This window comes from Phaseolus vulgaris, chromosome 3 (assembly GCF_000499845.2).
Source record: "Phaseolus vulgaris cultivar G19833 chromosome 3, P. vulgaris v2.0, whole genome shotgun sequence".
NCBI classification, from domain to species: Eukaryota; Viridiplantae; Streptophyta; class Magnoliopsida; order Fabales; family Fabaceae; genus Phaseolus; species Phaseolus vulgaris.
In genome coordinates this window covers 38,199,187-38,219,945 of record NC_023757.2, presented here as the reverse complement: position 1 = coordinate 38,219,945, position 20,759 = coordinate 38,199,187, and the positions used below count along the sequence as shown (strand labels likewise).

General features: G+C 31.2%; 4 protein-coding genes across 5 annotated transcripts; 1 reads left to right on the top strand and 3 right to left on the bottom strand.

Moving 5' to 3' along the window:
* Positions 1–2,577: 2,577 nt before the first annotated feature.
* Positions 2,578–3,617, bottom strand: LOC137807513 (uncharacterized protein At1g15400). Its single transcript, XM_068608194.1, has one exon. It carries the CDS (start codon positions 3,233–3,235, stop codon positions 2,897–2,899), a length of 339 nt encoding a protein of 112 aa, XP_068464295.1. The 5' UTR covers positions 3,236–3,617; the 3' UTR covers positions 2,578–2,896.
* Positions 3,618–4,833: 1,216 nt separating this feature from the next.
* Positions 4,834–7,716, bottom strand: LOC137807512 (zinc finger CCCH domain-containing protein 32-like). 2 transcript variants are annotated; one of them, XM_068608193.1, is made up of 4 exons: positions 7,475–7,699; positions 7,087–7,197; positions 6,623–6,697; positions 4,834–6,545 (listed from the first exon to the last, which is right to left on the bottom strand). In XM_068608193.1, the coding sequence occupies exons 2-4, from the start codon at positions 7,170–7,172 to the stop codon at positions 5,333–5,335; spliced, it is 1,374 nt and encodes a 457-aa protein (XP_068464294.1). In that variant the 5' UTR covers positions 7,173–7,197; positions 7,475–7,699; the 3' UTR covers positions 4,834–5,332. The 2 variants fall into 2 exon arrangements, with proteins under 2 accessions (XP_068464294.1, XP_068464293.1); XM_068608192.1 differs by having other exon boundaries at positions 4,834–6,697; positions 7,475–7,716.
* Positions 7,717–10,712: 2,996 nt separating this feature from the next.
* LOC137805912 (F-box/kelch-repeat protein At3g23880-like) lies at positions 10,713–12,086 on the top strand. The gene has a single exon (XM_068605792.1). It carries the CDS (start codon positions 10,730–10,732, stop codon positions 11,876–11,878), a length of 1,149 nt encoding a protein of 382 aa, XP_068461893.1. The 5' UTR covers positions 10,713–10,729; the 3' UTR covers positions 11,879–12,086.
* Positions 12,087–14,854: 2,768 nt separating this feature from the next.
* On the bottom strand, positions 14,855–20,759 carry LOC137807511 (NADH-cytochrome b5 reductase-like protein). The gene is made up of 13 exons (XM_068608191.1): positions 20,375–20,759; positions 20,197–20,239; positions 20,038–20,113; positions 19,404–19,463; positions 19,252–19,302; positions 17,875–17,929; positions 17,468–17,538; positions 17,331–17,382; positions 16,839–16,916; positions 16,479–16,568; positions 16,282–16,395; positions 15,250–15,318; positions 14,855–15,169 (listed from the first exon to the last, which is right to left on the bottom strand). Exons 1-13 carry the CDS (start codon positions 20,528–20,530, stop codon positions 15,113–15,115), a joined length of 972 nt encoding a protein of 323 aa, XP_068464292.1. The 5' UTR covers positions 20,531–20,759; the 3' UTR covers positions 14,855–15,112.

The window sequence follows — 20,759 nt, the reverse complement described above, 5'->3', positions numbered from 1 at the left end:
AGTAAGTTGTATAAATACTTTAAAATAAAATAAATATAAGAAATTCTATTAATATGTTTATAATAAAAACTAAAGATACAGTTATAATTTTTAATATTTAACTAAAATTAGTTTAAAAATTATTCTTCTATTTCCTTAAATTTATGCGTTAATGATTTTTCTAATTTAAGGGACTAGAATGATATTTATAAATTTAAAAGACCAAAATTATATTAACTCTGAATTTCCAAATATTAATATACTTAAAAATAATTAAATAATTATACATATTAATATTTATAGTTAGCTTTAATAACTATATAGGAGTTAAATTTTTAGAAGTATTTAATCATATTAGTAAATTCATTTATTTTGAGTTGGAAATTTACATTATATTTGTTTTATTATGTTGTTTATAAAGAAAGTTCGTGATTCAATCTATCACACCACGAGTTAGAGTTGGATTAAATTAAAAAAAATTGTAAATTTTAGTAAAAATCAAAATCGAACTCAACTCACCTAGATTGATTGAACTCGTGGCGACTTGACTCACCAATTCCTGATAAAAAGAATTAAAAAATTCTAACGTAACATAACAACAACCCAACACAATTAAAAAATGGAGTGAAAAAAATATCCAAAGTCTATAAGTTCTCATTCTCCTTTCCAAGTGTCCTTCTTCCTCTTTCTTTTTTCTTTCGAAATCAAAATCCTTAGATATTATTCTATATACGTTAACATATGTCATGGTCATTGAATGCATAGCCATATAATTTTTTTTTGTCATGATTGTTCCACTAAATTGGAATTTGATTATAGTTTTAAAAAGTTTGTTAAAGAAAAATAATTATAATTTTTTAAAAAACTAATCGAGTCATCCAATTTAACCCACAAACCTGTATTGGATTAAGTTAGACTCAGGTTGAGATAACCCACCAAGTGATTTGGTGGGGCAAATAATCCATTTAACAATTCTAATTGTTTATATTATGGAAATGGATAAAAGAGAGTGAGAGTATAATTATTTTAAAAGGTTAAATTGAATATGGGGCTTTTAGTGAAATTGAGAAGAGAGTCAACATTAACACTTAATGAAGTACCTTTAACAAGTGATATTTTATTCCATTCCTTCTTTGTGAAAAGTGATAAGAAAACAATGTCCATTCTATTTTCTTTCTTCATTTCACCTCTTCATAATTCTTGTTCCAAAATTTTACAACTTATATTTCCAAAACTAAAAGATCCTCATAATGACTGTTTCGTTTTGAATAAACTCTTTTCTCCATCTCTTCTAAGCTTGCATGCAAGAGTTGTGAAGGAAGAGGAAATCTGACCAAAATCTAAGTTGATATTTTGACTGGTGTGTATTTAGGTTTGTCCTTTGAAGAAATGTGGGGGTTCTTGATGCATTAATTTCTCCCACTAAGTCAAGAAATAAGTTTCCGTAAGCATAAAGAGAATTATGTAAAGAAAACTAGATCATCTGTTTTAAAATTCAAGTTTTTTTGTGTTTAAGGATTGCTTGGGTTTTGATTTCATAAATTTTTAAGTCATTGAGGAATGAATACAAATTTAGATTTTTGAAAAAATCTAAAGAAATGAGTGTTTGGAATAACAAGTATTGAATTTAACTTGATTGGAGTTTAGATAACTTTAATATTTATAATTATAATTTAATTCAATACATCTATTCGTATATTTATTGGAATTATATTCGGTGGAAAAAATTAGTTTTATAATAAAATCTGTTAGTTTGACGAAAGTGATAAGTGGTAATTAATCTAGATGAAGTTTAGTATATATTGAAAAATAAATTCATCAATTGATGATACTTGCTAATATTTTTTATTTAACCGTTAACTGTTTTTTTTTTTTGCATCTTCAAATTAGTTAATTTTTTTAATCATAATTATATGTGTACACTTATTAAGTAGAAGTTTACATTTACATACTTACCTTTCCAAACTTGATCTGATTGACGTGGATTTTAGTTATATAGAGAAGCTTTAATTGTCAAATGTAAGTTTTGTTATTTGGTTTTATTCTTTTCTAGAACAATCAGGAAATATACTTATTATCTTCTATTTGACTTCTTCCCCAGCCAAGTCAAATAGTAAAATTACCTCAATTAATTTAAATTTATTTAATATTTTTATTCTAAAAATATCATTATCTTACAGAAAATATTATAGCAGTTAAACCTGAGTACAACCTCTAATAAATACAGTTAAAAGTAATTTTAAAATGTAACCTTTATAAATTAAAACAAATTGACAACATTGATTAAAGCTATTTTTTCCCTAATATTAATTTATTCAATCCTACTCCCAATAGTGACAAGTCCAAAGTTTGGTATGTAATTAATAACTATAAATTATTATAAGAGAAGAAAATCCAATAGCCCAAGGGTTGGCATGTAATTAATAAATGTGAATTATTATCAATTAGGCTAACTGCTTAAAATTTGCGATATTTATTGTAATAAGTCAAAACTATATGGAAGTAGTTTGGTTGAAAGAAGAAAAGGAGCAATGAAGATAAAGGTCAACTGAATTTGAAAAAACATTATCAAATGACATAGATGGAGAAGAAACACTGTTTGTTAACCTAAATTACTGCGGGTATGTATTGAAGAAATCGAGAAGTATCAAGAGAAATCTAAACTAAAACTAGTTTATAACTATTTTTCTTTGTTTATAGTCTGAGAGGAGTAGGAGATGTGGGATTTTTTAGTGCAGTGAAATGAATGGATGTAACTGGCATAACAAGTTTATTACACATTCATATGATATGTGAAGGAATTTATAATAACAAACACAAACCCAAACCAGAAAATTGAAACAGAGAAACAATAAAGATGAACAAAAGCACTGATTTACAAGTTGCAGAGAAGATTACGATGGTGATGAGTGATACATCACCTAGGTCTTTTAGATTTAGTGGGTTTGGCAGGAACTGGTTTCCGAAAGAGAGAGCAAAAGCCACAGGTTGCTAGCTTGGGAGAAGGTGGGTCGATGGATGCTGGTGCAACGTTGACCGTCCGATAAGGGCGTGCTCCATCTGATCTGCTCCGCTCCAACCTGGCAGTTGATCCAGGACCCTGCAGCTCCCTTTGACCTTGTGGGCTCTGATTATTTGCCTTAGCTTCTTGGTTCTGATTCTGGTTCTCAAGGCCTGCGATGAACTTGTCATCCCACACCAACCCTGAAGATCCTTGTCTTCTAAATGATGTTACAGACCTCTGAAACTCAGTCATCTCCCTCTCCCTCTCTCTGAGATAGGCTTCAATTTGAAGAAATTTTGAGTAGCCTAACAAACTATATGATGGTGTTTGACCTTTGATTGTTAGAGATAATAAGGTTGGGGAAAATGACAGATTTAAGAATCTGTATTTGTGAACAAGAAAATCAGAGGAGAATCTAATCCCTGGGTTTGGTACCGCTGATCGGTTAAAGTTTTGGACAATCTTCAAACTAATTACATCCTACTTTTTTTGACTCGAAATGGAGAAACATATGCAGCAAGTGTTCCAAATTTCTGAGCCATTTGGTGGACTCGGTCTATTTTCACAGATGTAATATCACATTTCATAATTTCAGAGCATACACTAATTTATTTATAGTGGGTAGGGACAAGGTTTGTGTCTGTTAATGAGATCGTTGAACCATTTCTTACCGAGAATTGAGTTGGGCCTTTACCGTTTGCACAGATTTCTTATTCGACCTATGTTGACCCAACTTAATGAACCTTTACTTTCCATGTTTGGAAGAATAATGCTATTTTTTATGACATTATTTATTTTAGTTTAGGGTTTTGTTCTCTTTGAATATTTTCATTTATTGCAGAAATTATTGTGAGCATATAAAATGAGAATAGCATTCCTGTACTTGAATGGGGTTTGAAAGTGAATTGGTTGTCAACAACATATTCGTGATAGTTTTACCTGTATTGAAAAAATGAAGAGTCAAAGGGTCATTAGCATCTTGATTGGTGCTACACCATACTGAGTAATTGGGTTTACTTTACCATATTCACTTTTCTTTTGCAGCCCGGTCAGAATATTCTGGGTTCCATTAATATTTACTGCTTTTGTGTAAACCAAATCCTAGCGTTCAAATCACCCTACCTCACAATTAATTTTTTTTACACATATTTCTAGAATAATAACAATTAAATAATTAATATTTTGTTGTTTTTAAAGAATATATATTGTCAATTTTTTATTTATGTAAATGAAATATCAAATCATTTTAGGTTAATGTAATTTATATATATAATCTATTTTTTTTAAATTATTAATATTATTCAATCGAAAGATATTAAATAATATAATATTTGATAAATTAGATCAACATAATTTAACAAATCCCAATTATATGCGAAAAATATTTTAACTAAATAATTATGGACGCGGATACAAGACAATTAATATATAAGATACATGCACTCATCCTAAATTTTAAGTAAATCCATGACCTAAAATTCGTATATGGACTTTTTTTCTCAATGAGTGGTAGTAATACCCTATCCACAAAATTTATGAAGCGTATAAAGAAACACCCTATATCGTGTGTTAATTCAATTCCATGTTAGATTAAAAATTAGTTTTTAGGGTAAGGCTATAGCACTTGAAACCATTAAAAATGAATATGACAAAACAATGAGCTCAATTAAACTAAATAGTCTGACAATATGTTAATAGTTCGGAAAACCAAGGAATAATTTGTCCTTTTTTATCTATCTAACTTTGGACCTCCTACACCTGGTTATTAGGTTCATTTAAGTGCAAGCTTAATATTAATAAATAATAAGATTGTTTCAGTTGAAGCTGAAAAAAAAAAATCAAAGCGCCTGTTAATCAAAGTCATAAACAAATATCATTTATACAAATGTTAAAAAGGTTTCTCTTACCCAAGCAACAATAATTGTCAAAACCCCGAATGTTGGACAATCATCATATGCTAAAAACACTCCAAGCAGGTCTGTACAAGAAAATGGTAAGCCAAAATCACACGTAAAATTCATGTAAATCAGTAATACGCTCTCTAGATTAAGACGTCCTGTCCAAATCAACATATTCAACTAACTACAGAAGATAACAATTCTAGTCAAACACTGGTTATCTAATATCTATCTTATCCGCCTCCGGCCTCAAAAACCTCACTCGAACGAAAAATTATCACCATTTACCAATGGCAAAAAACAGGGTCATTGTACCTAGCACGGTAAAGGATGATAAGAAGGCACGGCCATCAGCCAATTTTATCCTTTATCGTCGGCAAAATATTAGTCTCTTCATCAGTAGTCATTTTAATCTCAATTCAATTGTTGCATGTTTTGCAGCCACGTCGCACTAATCCAAGGTCCTTTTGTCCTTGAGAATTTCACTCAGAGGTTTGGGATCCTGGAAATCAGTTGATGTGCTTTTCCAATGTAAACCTTCCTCAGCCTTCTTCTTCTCTTCTTTAATTTCTGCAAGAGACTTAGGTGCTGAAAATGTAGTGGATTCTTGAATAAATCCCCTTTGTTTAGAAACTGGTTTCCTGGATATTTTAGATGACAGAAATGGTCGTCTGACGGGTTTTTCTCTATAATGCTTCCGTGGTCTATGTTGCTGGGAACGCCTGAATAACCCGTGCTTGTTAGCGATTGAAAGAGTTTCAACCTCTCCAATCGAATCTATAGCACTATATCCCAGTTGCGATGTCAGTCTTCCACTTGGCCGCTGCTCAATGCCAGGCCTCTGATGCCTTTCCTGGTTTCGAATCATCAAAGAAGACGATTCTTGTCTTCTGGGAGGCCCATTATTTTCTCTACGTCTCCTCAGATGGTCACGTAGATCTAAATTACTGTCATAAGCAGCCACCTCAGCTGACATCCGAATCCTTTTTCTGGAGAATATAGAATCTAAGAATATATCTCTGGAATAAGTACGAACTGTTCTGCCATTAGCATGAGCAAGGTCTCTATCAAAACATCTGTAACCATCATATGTTTCTTGTGGATACAGAATATCCGCTTCTGGGCACATAGTATCATACTCAATTGGATCCTTAAATTCATGCCCCAGGTACTGTTCATTCAGCTCTTGCTCATTCCTATCGAGCACTGGTAAATATTCAGAATCTTCCTCGTAACCGATGTTCTCCAATTCATCGTGAACAAGAACGTCAAATCCAGGGGAATGAGGGGATGATTCCCACCGCTCCTCAGGCTCAATTTGACTATTTACTTGCTCTTCCGAACCCTGCTCAGTGCGTAAATGAGACATATTATGAACAAATCCATCATCTGGAAACGGAGAGTCTGACCCACTCACTGCAGCTTCTTTATATTCTGAAGCAGATATCACTAAGGAATCGCCTTGCTGCTTGACATTTTTGGTTAACTGTAACTGATGATCTTCCTTGGGCTGAAGCTTAAAGTCAGACAAATGCTTTGGAGCAGTTAAAGATTGGTGAGTTGGTACTGACGCTACACCAGTTCCATTTCCTGATGATTTATTTTCTAGATTGTGTACGTCGGTGCTTCCGTTATCATTCTTCACAGGTTTTCCAGTAAAAATGCTATCATCAGACCCATGCAAAAAAGAGCATTTGTCACCTTTGTTGCAAAATCCATTGAAGAAAAAATAACACGGTACCATTGTCTTGTTTGCAGGCAATGAATTTTGTGTAGGTTCAGGAGGTGCTGGCACTCCAGTGTGCCCATCCAGAGGCTGACAAAAAGATAAAAATTAATCAGACAGTCATAGGAGGTTAAAATTGGCCAGGATGTCAGAGATTAAACAAGAAAAAAATATAACATAGTGGATAACAAATGCATGCGGAGTGCAACATGTAACAGTGTCGGTATTAATAAGGGTTTAGCAGAAACATATCCTTCACTCAGCATATATTTGAGAAATAACCCATAGGTTTGTTTCAGAAACCGTAATTCAAAAAACAGCAACAAACACAAGTAGACATCTATTCAACCACACACGTGCCAATACTGTCTAGAATATCACAGTTTCACTTAAGCAATAAATTGAAGAGCAAATGAAAAGTGGAAATGCGAGCGAGTCATGATTCGTGACATAAAATAAATAATAACTGAAAAACTCACAGGGTGTCTAAAAGCACACGTTGGGTTAAGGCATTCACCAGATACCCAGTACCAGCAATCCCTAGGGTTAAGCCTGGCAATCTCATTGTGCCGATACTCACATTCAGCCCCCTGAGAAACAAAAGAGCAAAATGCATCAAATCTAGAGATAATAAAACATCTACCAAAGTAAAGTCACATAAACTCCAGAACACCAAGCATTGTATAATCGAAGCACTGGAAGACACGAAAACAGAACATAATCGAAAAGGATGAAATAAAACTAGGTTTCCCACAATAGAAGAAGATAAGAAACGGCATACGAAACGAGGAATGAGGCGATAGAATTGCGCAGGGGAGAAGAAAAAAAATGAGGCATTGAAGAAAGTGAAAAGGAGAAAGAGAGAACCTTCTTGCAAGTGAGGGGAGACGCCAAGAAATAAACACAATCGGTATTGCGTTTGAGGGAATCTTCGTCCATATTGGGAGAGTGAAAAGGGGTATTTGGAAGAAGAAGAAACAGAAGAAGGGAATCCACCACGTTCCAATTTCGCTCTCACATTACCATTCAACGTTAATCACTGGTGAATGGCATTAGCATCCGGAAAGAAACAACCATTCTCATTATTTCACTATTTCACTGTTTGTTGTGGACAAAGACAAACAAACCACCAATGTGGTTAGTTGGACTTCCAACATTTAGGCTCAAATTCGGCCCATCATCCAAAATAGACCTAGGACTGTTTCTTCCTGCAACTCCATATGTTCTTCCGGCACCCATACAAAACATGAAAATACTATTTTATCATTCTTGTGTCACTTCCATATTTCAGATTACATAATCTGGAATGGTATTCTGGATTATATAATCTGGAAGTCTGCATTTAAAAAAAGGTTTTCGGATTACATAATTCGGAAGCTAGAAAAGACTTCCAGATTATGTAATATGGAAGCTAATCTTGCATATGAAAAAAGATTTCTAGATTATGTAATCCATAAACTAATTATGAATATGAAAAATGACTTCCGGGAGTACGTAATCCAAAATATTACAAAGGAACATTTTTGGAAATATGAAAATTTATGAAGGTAGGAAGCTGTTTCTTCTTGTGTCTCCATACTACAAATATTCTATATTTTTCATTTTAGAATAGGTGATGTGAAAAAACTTTTATATAATGATTTAGGGTTTAAGGTTTATTTTAAATTATACAATCTCTAATGATTTTTTTTTCTTTAAACAGGTACATTTTGTTTAAGAAAATATGGAACAAAAATACTTATGGATGTTATAAAATATCTTTCGGATTATACAACTAAGAGATAAGAGATGTGAATAAAAAAATTACATTTCAAATTATAAATTTCATAATATATTTTTTTTTTAAAAGATGGTCTTTGTCTTACCTATGAGGTAAAAGGATAAACTATAGAGGAACGACCACTTATCTATCTACAATGATCCTATAGTTTGGATTAGGTATTATAAGCTTGAAAAATATTTGTGATCCACAATTTTTTATGAAATTTAAATAAGATTATTTAAAAGTTATAATTTAAAAAATAATAATTTATCTTAAAATATAGTCTATACTTATGTATAAATAAAATTCCTTTTATAACTATTTTTTGGTGTACACGGATTTGTTACTATTTTATCTTTATTAATATTTTATTTTGGTTATTTTTTTCATTTTATTGTTATTTTCAACATTTTTGTCTTTAAATTTTCTTTTATATTTATATTTGTTTCTCTAATTCTATTATCTACAAACCAAATGTAACTTTATTCAAAACTTCTTAATCCCCATTAGCTTTCTCCACTCTTCTAATAATCAATTTTACTGTTAATTAACCAAAAGAGATCACTTACTTTGCATTCATTTTTCTTATATTATTAGGTAAATTCCTACGGAACCTACATCTTTTTTTTAAACTTACCATTAATTTCATTAAGAAAACATTTTAAAAAATCAAAAATAGAATTAAAAAAATGATAAAAATAAATGATCTCTCATTGGCTTCCTCTCCTCTTAATTGCATTATAAAATGAGACGCGTCTCTCCTTCGAACGTTTTGGGAGGTGTAAAGAGAAGGAAGCAATGGTGGTTGTTGTTGCTGCTATACAGTGGTGATTGAGGTGAGAGTAGGAGAAGAACATGGAGTGTGAAGGAAAAGGGTTCTAGATGTGTCAAAATTTATTAGCATTTTTTTTTCTTTGGAGTCGAAATATAGAAGAGAAAAGGGAGTGGATGTAATCGACGAAAACTACCCCTCCATTACGAAGTGAATGTAAATAATATTTATTTCTCTATCATAAAACAAACACTCTCAAGTCATTATGCAATTAATTGATCTCTTTCCGTCCATTTATTTCAAATATTTTTTAAATTTATTTATCTCTCATAAAACACACACTCCCTCGCAATTAATTTCAAAATAAATTATCTCTTTCAATTCAAAACGGTTGCTCCATTTATTTCAAATATTTTATAAAAAATAAGAAATGGCGTATGTCCAAAATACTGAAATAAAATCAAATATTAATCTAAGGATAAAATAAGAAAAAAAATTGAGAGCAGTTAAAGGGAATCCCCTTATATAGGTATAAATTTCTCTCTCATAAAACATACACTTCCTCCTAATTAATTTTCAAAATAAATTATCTCTTTCAATTCAAAATAATTGTTACATTTATTTCAAATATTTTTTAAATTCATTTCTCTCTCAACACTTTTCTCATTATCCAATTAATTTTCAAAATAAATTATATCTTTCAATTTAAACAATTGCTCCATTTATTTCAAATATTTTAAAAAATAAGAAATAACGTAATATTCAAAATACTGAAATAAAATCAAATATCAAGGATAAAATAGAAAAAAAAAATCTCATTCTAAAGTATAAATTATTATCATAACCTACATACTACGTACTATAACAAAAAAAGTCTTGTAAAACGTATGTGTTAACTTTATGATGACGTAATGTACGACTCTTGAAATTAGGCAACACTTTTCAAAATTATCAATTAAAAGTAGAATTAAAAAATACATTAAAAAAATTTAAAATAAACTTTTTTGTTATGAAATGGAAAATATACTCTTATTTTAATCTTAATTATATTTTAAAATTTTAATATTTGAGATTAACTACTCTTCCATTCATAATAACTTCACAATATATATATATATATATATATATATATATATATATATATACAATTAATGTTTTATTCCCTCTCATGTAAGTGTGTAATTTATATTACTTCTCCAACGTTGTTTTCATTCAAATTATAAATTACATATTAAATATAAAAAAATGGTTTATATGATTAAAATTTATTAAAAAATTTAAATACAAATTATATAAGTAAAATCCATATAAAATAAATAATTTATATTATGATATGAAAATATTTTCAATCATTAATGACTAAAATATGAAAATTTAATTTACAAATAAAAATGATAAATTGTAAAAGATAAGAAATCATGGAAAATTTCTTGAAAAGATTTAGTAGAAGAAAAGAGTCCAAAAAGAAAAGGCTAAACACATTGAAACCATTGGCGATTTGACCTAAAAATGTTTGTATAAATAGTAACAACCCATGAAGAAGTGAAAAGGTAGGAAGCGAGACGATCGCTAGGGTTTTGGAAGGAAGATGGCGATGGCTTCTGCTCCAATACTCCCTGAGGAACTCATAATGGAAATTCTCTCATGGCTTTCTGTAAAGAGTCTGATGCGATTCAGGTGCGTTTCTAAGACTTGGAATTCCCTTATCTCCGATCCCTACTTCGTTAAATCGCACCTTGGAAGGTCCTCCAGAAACACACAAGTCATGTTAAGGTTGAAAGACCTAAACGATGCGGCATTTACCTGGCTTTCATTCTGCTCTATACATTGTTTGTTCCAGAACCCTGCATCCACTTTTCATGATAATCGCCAGTACCGCTTCGACCCCTTTAACTTTTTCATGGGTTCCTGTAATGGCTTGCTTTGCCTGCATGACTCTCTTCCCATAGATGACTGTGAAGAACACAGGGTCCACTTTTGGAACCCTGCCACCAGGATTCTCTCCGAATCTTCGCCATGCTTGCGTCTCCATTCCGACTTTCCTCGAACCCACTCCTGTTATATGAAATTTGGGTTTGGCTACGATGATCGTAGTGACACTTACAAGGTGGTGGCAATAATTTTGGATATCAGAATACGGCAAATGAATGTGATGGTTTACGGCATGGGTGACACATGTTGGAAAAATATTTTAACCTGTCCTTCTTTTTTCACTTTTCAACAACTTGGATACCATCTGAATGCCACTGTTAATTGGCTAGGAATTTCTTTTCAAGGTGGTAAGTGCGGAACTTCTGCTAACAATGAGATACTAGAAATTTTGTCGTATGATCTAAGGACCGATACATTCAGATATTTGCCGGTGCCTGATTGTATTTTTGAACCACCTTATTTTGAGCCTTATCTTGGAGTTTTGAATGGATGCCTTTGTGTCTCTTTTGATCATAAGAGAACCAACTTTGTTGCTTTGCAATTGAAGGAGGTTCGAGATGAAACATCCTGGGTTCGGTTGCTGAATGTAAGTTATGAAAGTCTCCAGATCAATAGGCATTTATATGCGGACGTGGTGATTTTGTGCATCTATGGTGATGTCTTGTTGCTGGCAAACTATAAACATTGGGAATTTATTCTCTTTAATCTGAAGGATAATAAAGTAGAACGTACTCAAAGTTTCAGCAATCCCGACTATCGTATGTTGTCGTTTGAGTATGTTCCAAGCTTGCTTGTGCCTGGTTGAAACATTTACTTATGTTAAATTATGCAAGTGGTGTCAGAACTTCGTCAAAGGTATGGACATAACACAGAGTAGTGGAAATACTTTGTATTTCCTTAGTTTGATTTATTCGGTGATTTTATTGGCTATTGCTAAAATTGTATATCTGCATTGATTTCGGCTGCAATTTTTTCTGGACTCATACATTGTTCACATCTCCTGATTCCTTCACTTTCTCTTATACATAATCTTATGTTTTATGAAAAATACGCTTGCAAAACATTATCAGTTGTGGAGATGCTATATCTTTATGCGCTTTGTCATCTAGTATGAAAACTTCAGCACCTCTTTTTTTCACAATGGCATTCGAAGTTGTAGGTTCCCTTCCGATATCTAAAAAGCTTAAAACGAATTGTTTTATTAGAAACTAGTACAGTAGCATAATGTAATAAAATCATTTTCAAATTCTAAACCATCCTCAGCTTCAATAACTGCATTTTTTTCATTCTATGCATTATTAATCACTCTGTGTACTTAAGGTTTAAATTTTCCACAACTTTACTTAAGGTTTAGGGCTTTTACCCATATTAATAATAAAAGAATTAAATTGCATCATTCACGTGAAAAAATCGAAAGAAAGAAGCTTATTGTATCTATATAATATTCTAATAATCTAGTTGTTTTTGGATAATTCTCTTTTCTATTCATTTGGAATCTATAATGGCAAACAAAACAGTGTTTTAAAAATATCATATTTGAAAATCGTTGTAATTTTGGATGTCGTTGTAAATCAGGTTATTTAACAATTCTAAAACCCACATTATAAAATCACAATAACAACTATTTTAGAATTATCTTAATTCTGTCAAATAAAGAATGAAAAATTTAAAAGTGTTTTTAAATGAAATTATCGTTATAAATGGATTTTTTTAAATGTTCTATTATTATAAATATATTCTAATCTAGCATAAAATATCATATTTCTATAACAATATCATATTTCTATAACAATAATGCAATATAAAAGTCTATATACAATACATTACTACATATATTAATATAATTTATACTTATTATTATTAATATAATTTATACTTATTAATATTAATATAATTTATACTAATTAATAATAATAGTAATTATATTTATTTATATTATTAATAATATTTTTAATAATAATAAGTATAATAAAAATCATAATAATCCTAAAGAATTTATTTGAGTAGTGGTTAAAGTTTCTTTAGTAACTGAAGGATCTCGTAATAATTTGACTTCGATGCATATATAATAACTGTTCGGACAAAGAACCGTCATTGTTTTTCACATTCTGCAAATATAAAACCGTTATTAAAACTACAAAATAATTACCATATTATCACCGCATTTTTTTTTAAAGATGATGTTATTATAACCGACTTTATATAATGTCGTAGTATTAACAATTTGTAAGTGACTTCTTTTTAAGATTTATGTAGTTGCAAATATGTTTTGGTATAAAAAATCATAATTTTAAAAAATAATAAAATATGTTTGATTTGGTACATATACCTTTAAAATACTATTATTTTAGAATAAAATATAAAGGTAATGGGAAATGTTAAGGAATATTTTTAATTATTTATCATATATTAAATAATATTATAAAATAAAGTTAATTTTACTACACTAAAATCTTTTTTCTATATCACGAAAAACTTCCACCATTTTTACACTGAAACAGTTTTTGTGGAGATACATAACTATTTTAAATTATAAATTTAGAATTTATTTTAAATATTTTAGTTACTTTAAAATAATGTTATAATTTATAAAATAACATCTAACTTAATTAATATAATAATTTATTATTATTTATTAATTTTTTTAGTATACAAGAACGGTGAAAACTAATCTACACAGAGGAAGTTATAGAGGACACTAGCACTTACCAGATGAACTTAAACATAATTTAACTTTGCCAACAATTTTACAAAATTTATTTTTAGGATGAGATTTTTACTCCATTAATCATATCCTTAGTTTATATAGAATGTCCAACACACCTCCATTCATATTCTCATTCAATGTGAGATTTATAGAAAACTTGATTTTTTTTTCAATTAAAGAATTGACATATTAGTTATGAAAATAATTGACATAGAAAGTTGATTTTTGAAAAAATATTTTATTACTTTTATTCTTTGTTTCCTGCATCTTATAGTGGTGACTATCAAAGTCATGGTGCGGAGTGCAATGATGATCTTGTGACAATGAGAGACATATTTACGGTGTTATAATGGTGAGTAAAGGTCTCATGGTTACAAGCTTGTAGTGGTCTCATCATGAATTCAGAGAAGGAAAAAGAGGATGGACATCAAAGGAGGGATAATAATCACCAGAAGGAAAGCGCACAAATAAACTTTCATTTTTAACCTACACAAGACTTTCTATGTCTGCCTTACAAAAAAAGTCTTATCTTATTCACAAATTTATCGCTGCTCCACTTAATATGCTAAATACATTATAACTGTAAGCTATCATTAAACTTTACTTTTACACTAGGGATTGTGAAATTATCACTCAATTCATTTGTATGCAAAAAATTTAGTAATTAGGTATCTAAAACTTGATAACTAATATTAATATTAATTTTTATATAATTTTATCTAATTAATAAAAAAGATTTTGTTTTGTAATTATTTCAAGTTTACGCAATTTATTATCAATTTTAACTTTATCAATATAACTTGTTTTATTATTTTACTTTTAAAATTTTGTAATTATTTTTTAAATTTAATTAACTACCTATAATAAAAAAACTAGTTATAATAAAATTATAAAGATTCTTTATTTTATAATTATATTTTTATGAATATATCTTCTTAAAAATTTAATAATTTTTTTTAACAATTATGATAAAAAATGTTTTTTATTATCATAAAAAATGGACACACGAGTAATTATTAAAAAAAAATCTAAAACTGCTATATACCTTTCTTGCCATAGTTCTTTGAAAAAATGTTGGAAAGTAGGGTGGGAGAAGTAAATTTACCCTCCATAGATGCCCTTTATTGACATCATGCTAACCAACCGCATGACTAAGTATCCACAAAATTTTGAAAATACACGAATTAATCATTCTCAGTGCTCTGTAATTCTATATTTATTTCATGTTCGAATTTTCAACCGCAGCCAACGGTTATTCTTCGGAAAACCATTTCAGTAACAAATTCTGTAGCGACAAGAATGCTAGCATCAGATGCGAGAAACCTAAATTTCTCAGAATTTGTAAACCATTTGTTCAGTGTATCCAGCCTCTTTTAGGATGCCAGAAACCTGCAGCAAATCAACAATAAAATAAAGAGCATCATTACAGGGATCCATAAAATCAGACACATCACAAAATAATTCCATACCTCCCCTTGTGTCCAGTCCTTGGCCTTTTCTCCAGATATTTGTTTCATCATCCCAGGGGGTCCACACACCTGAAATGCAGGTGATAATAGGTAGGGAATTAACTAGATCATTTTCGTAATAATAATCAAACAGCTAAACATTCACCCTAATCCCTCTTCTAATAAACCTTACCGGAAAAAACTGAAACATGAATATTAACATAAAATAGTACGAGGCAGATAGTTTAGGCATAAGCCTTTCTGACACAGATTGCCGATTGCGCGCTAACCTTCAGAAGTTTAAGTGTTCATTCGTTTTAAAATTGAATAGAATTTATTCTAAACTGTTTAAAAGTAATTTTGATTTGTGACCAGATTAATATCAGCTACAAATTTTACATTGGAATGAGTGCACGATATGGGAAGTTGATTACAAGTATGCACTTAGAAGAATAATGGTCTAGTGCAACAATTTGCCATGGAAGGGGCTCTAAATATATTCAAATTTCAACTACAAAGCATTGACCAGACTATGTTTATGAATGCAACATTTATCCAGGGAAGCCATTCAATCCATAAGTACCGATTAAATGCAGATATCCTGGTTAGCATTTGGTTGGAGTAGCCTAAACATGTTCGGGACATGCCTTACTAATCTCTAGGATATTTCAGCCATCTGACATGAATAATTTTTCTACTAAAGTATGGTATTTATTCGGATTACTCACCCAAAAACAATGACCAACACTGCCAGGGATCTTAAGCACACACCAAAAGAGTATTTTCCTCTCAACATGATTTACTCCATACCCAAAGTGTTATTACCAGAATTGGAACAGTAAACCACTTGATTAAGGAACACAAATAGCTACCACTAATGACGACAACCAATGTAGTATCTGACATGGACAATTATTGCTCTCAAAAAGAAAAGAAAAAACATGTTATAATTTTCCCAAAGGTTCAAATTAAATGTTTAAATAGATCATCAGTTGGACAACATTAAAAGAGTTCTGTTAATGTTATGTAGGTATTACTTGAAGCAAAACTCACCAGTATAAGAGTATCATCACTAGGAGCAGGTAAGCCTTTCACAACCATATCCTTTGATATGTAACCTGCACCTCCTCTCCAATTTTTTGTTGGATTATCTACAGTGTAGAATATCTGCAAATTTTGTGAAGAAAAGAGTTTCCAATTAAATTATTTTGTAATTGGCTAACAATGTCCTCTTTGCTATAAGATTTTACCTTTAAGTTTGGGTGGCTTGTTGCTAGAATGTCAAGCTTTTGTTTAAGCAGAATGTCATCTGGGGAGACATTAGCATAAAGTAATGATACCTGTACATGTAAAAGGCCAATAGAAGCTGTGATTTTCTTACGTAGTTGTGTTAGTCAAATTGTCAGAAATAAATAAATTAAAAAATCAAATTAATATGCATAATAAACAAAATGACAGTACATATATAGCAATATGAATTAAGATGCCCAAAAGGATAAAATAAATAAAAATAACTGCCCATACAGTGCTATTTGATAACAAAATTAAGAGTATAGAAAAAACAAACTATATATCTTCGGGGAATGCAAAGCAGAGGGTTTACCACCTACCTGAGTTTTGTCGTCAGGATTCTTCAAAATAGCTTCAATTACCTGAAGCATAGGAGTAATTCCCGAGCCTCCAGCAATCTGAGTCATACAATAAAAAAAAAGGAAAGAAGAGAGAACTCAGGCAAGTGTAGCATGGAAGCAAAAGAAAATATTTATACAAACTCAACATATTCATACCATTATATTTACGAAGTGATTAAAAAAATTTGTGTACGGGTTATATTAGGAGTTCTGTGTAGGTATCCAAACAAACTTTTGAGAGAACGATTATCTAATTTCCCGTTTTTCCATTTTGAAAGAAAAGGTGACTCTTCTGGTTAAAAAATAGGCTTCATTTATATATGTTGGAAAGAATCTTTTATTAAGGAGAAGTACCAATTTTTAGGAGCCACATTCAGTAAACTCATTTTCCATCTTAAGAATAAACTAAAATGATGATACTGAACACCATATCCCAGTATTGTCAATGGCAACAGGTAGGAATATGCTTACCATGCCAATGTGCTTCTTCATATTAGGAGTATATCTGAGTTTTTCAATGGGCCTGAAAGAAACAATGGATTTCTTATATAAATTTTAAATATGGAAAGTACTCTTCTGATCTTAAATTGTTATTGAAAATGACATACCCTTTCACTTCAACAACATCACCTGGTTTTAAGCTTGCAAAATGCTGGCTCATTTTCCCTTCAGGATACAACTGAAATAATTTGAAAAATGGATCACCAAAGTACCTCTTTAAAAAGGTGGGCTAGGGGTCTGTTTGAACAAACTTCTCCATAAGCTCCGTATGGGAGAGAAAAATGAGGAAATTTTGAAATTAGTTTCTCCAGGAGCTAATTTGTAAAAGCTCTCTTGCATAACTATCTTAAATTTTTATTTTTAACTTTTGCAAAAGTTAACTTTAACTTATGGAGAAGTTAATTGCATTTTTTTCATCTTATATGTCTCGACTAGAAGAACTTGTGGAGAAGCTCTTCCAAGCATAAACTATCTACGAGATGAGAAAAGTAATGCCTCTATAATGGTAAGATACCTTGATTAGCAAGTCAAAATGTCCTTTCGATTCTGAATCTGAAATAGGAGTATACCTGAAGATTCAGAAACAAGAACCCTTTTAGATATACGTCCATGAAATATCAACAGTAAGCTATAAATTACTAGCATCTCAACAGTGATCATGACAATGAGTGGAAATTTTTTAGGTCTTATTCTTATATTATATGACCTCACCAGAACTACACCACCTCCCTCTACCAAATGCAGATTATAACAAATAATGGGTTTCTTTGAAGCTAGAGAGAGAGAGTAAATGTGTGTATGTAGCCTTACTACCACATGTAGAGATGCCGTGATAAAACTATATCAAACTTTATATTATTTCGTTCATATACATTGTTACACAAATTATCCTTAGATGAAACAAAAAAACAAAATTTATTCTTTTGATTTCTTTTCATTAATTCTCCTTAAAAGTAACTCTACACTACTTATCCAGATAAACACAAAGATGTCATCAGAAAATTTTAGAAGTTGAGATTTAAGGAGCCAGCCTCCCAAAGAAATCTAGTCCTACACAGGGCTGGGCTAGCAGCCTCCAAGTTATAGAATCTCATCCACTCTTACAAACTAGGAATGCAATTATCTATCTTAAATAGTAAATTTTGTCAGCAAAAGCATAAGATAAATCCTTCACCCGGTACTATGATATATAGTTTATACATGTTGCACTTCTATTATCTATACTGCATCTTTTAGTAAGAAAAAATTTCCTTTGTCATGGTTTCTAAAGGTTAATGGAAACAAAACATAACATGACGAGAATTACATTATTCAAAAGAGAAATAGTGTTCAAACATACCCAGTGAAGGGTTCCTGTGATGTCAGAAATGTTACTCATTTCAAAGGCACCCAAAAAAAAGTACACAAAGGAAGGAGTAACATGATAAACAATGGAAACCGTCCAACCACAAACATCCACATAATAAGGAGGATGAAGACCTAGAGTCTATTTAAGCATTCACTATCACATATGGGCCTAACTTGACTCTTTTTAAGGTGGAAAATAAAGTAGATGGTGTCCTCTGATCTCAATTCATTTAATTAATGTATAGCTAAACGAATTTCTGAGGTCCACAAAATAAGTGGAAAATAATACACAGCATATGAATACTTTTCATATACATTTACAACCAACAATGTAGGGTTTAAGAGGGACGACAACAAGCCTTCTGAAAAGCTGTGCTAATTAATCACACTAAGGCTATCATGGCAAACAGAAAAATAAGTTTAGTAAAAATATGAAGCCTACAATTTAAGGAACTGATATTACATAATTGTGAATGTTTTAGGCCAAAGATTGACAGAAGGTTACATGACCAAGAGCCATAATTGTTTGAACAGGAAAACTTACGGGCGTACAACAAATTTTGGTTTTCCTTCAGCATCTTGTCCCAATGGAGCCCTGCAGTTATACACAGATGCTTTAGGTCCACATTGTATTGAAACAAAGAAGAAATATATCATACCACAGCAAAACCACATTGTATTGAAAATCTAGCAAACCTTGTAAGGATGCAAGAAGCAATATCTAGACCCAATTTCTGAGTGGGATCAAATGAAAACCTGGCACCAAACACAGGGAAAGAGACACATTTATACCAATAGAAGATAAAAATTGTAAATGCATTTGCACGCATGAAACTATAACATTGATGAATATGTGCAACAACAATGAAACCGTGCCTTGTATGATTTGGCTGAATATGTGAAAACAGTTTATTTAAGTTCTTTAAATAGGAATCTTATCACGTGAGAACTTACAGCTTAATTTATAAGCAGCTTCACAATGAAACTTACTCGACAAGATAATAAGAGCTTAAAGAAAGGCCACAAACCACTTCCATAAATTTAACCAAACCAAGCACTAGCTTAAATGCTAATACCATCAGATAAGCTTAACTAAGTTCCTTAGAATCTCTTTCAAACACACGTCTTTATCTCCAAAAGCTCATTGCTTGGGTTAAGATGCTTATTATGATAAGCATTTCCATTTTCTTAACTAGAATATTTTACAAACTAATAGTTTGACAAGCATTTTCTAGAGATAATTGGATGTGATAAGAAACAAGGCTTCAGTACTGATAGATAGAATATGAACACACAGCTAATACTATTTATGATTCACGATTTGCCATACCTGAATAGCTGAGTGTTGTGACTAACCCTGGCAGTGTCCTGCAACTTAAACTCGATCCATTTGTCCGGGTTGAGCGCTGAAAAGGAAAAGTACAAAATCTTCTTTACAACGCATTGGAAGCGAAAGGCAATTCCAAATCAAATGCACACCTACACTCACCGATATTTCTACTTTCCTCCTGTTCTGTTTGTTGCGAATGAACCTGCAAACAAACAGTAACCGTAACCACTTGATTATTCCGTTAGTGATTGTGTTCACAGGACAAAAGAGTCGATCTAAAGATATAGAATAATCTTTTTAAAAAAAATGATAATTAGGAATGGGAGAGAATAATTACGAGGTTGGGAGAGGAATGGTAGTAAAGGAAGGAGACTCCGCCGGAAATGGCGGCGATCGCAGTGAACGGAAGGCGGAGATTTGAGTGAGAGGAGTTGGATTGGGCGGCGAATGGTATCAGAGTGGCTCTTGAAAACCTTCTCAAGAGAGCAGCCATTTGGGTTTGGTTTTAGGGACAGATTCCAGAAGCACACAACGCAAGGCAAAGTCAGGTTTCAAGTGTTTCAACCCCTAACTCCCACTTTCACGCCTCTTCTATATGCTCTGTTTGTTTCAATTGTGCAAATATTAAACGACCAGTCGTTGCTACTACTTCGCAAACCCTTCTTTTAATATTTTAAATTGTCCTATGCAAACACAACCTAATTGAGATCACTTTCATCTTT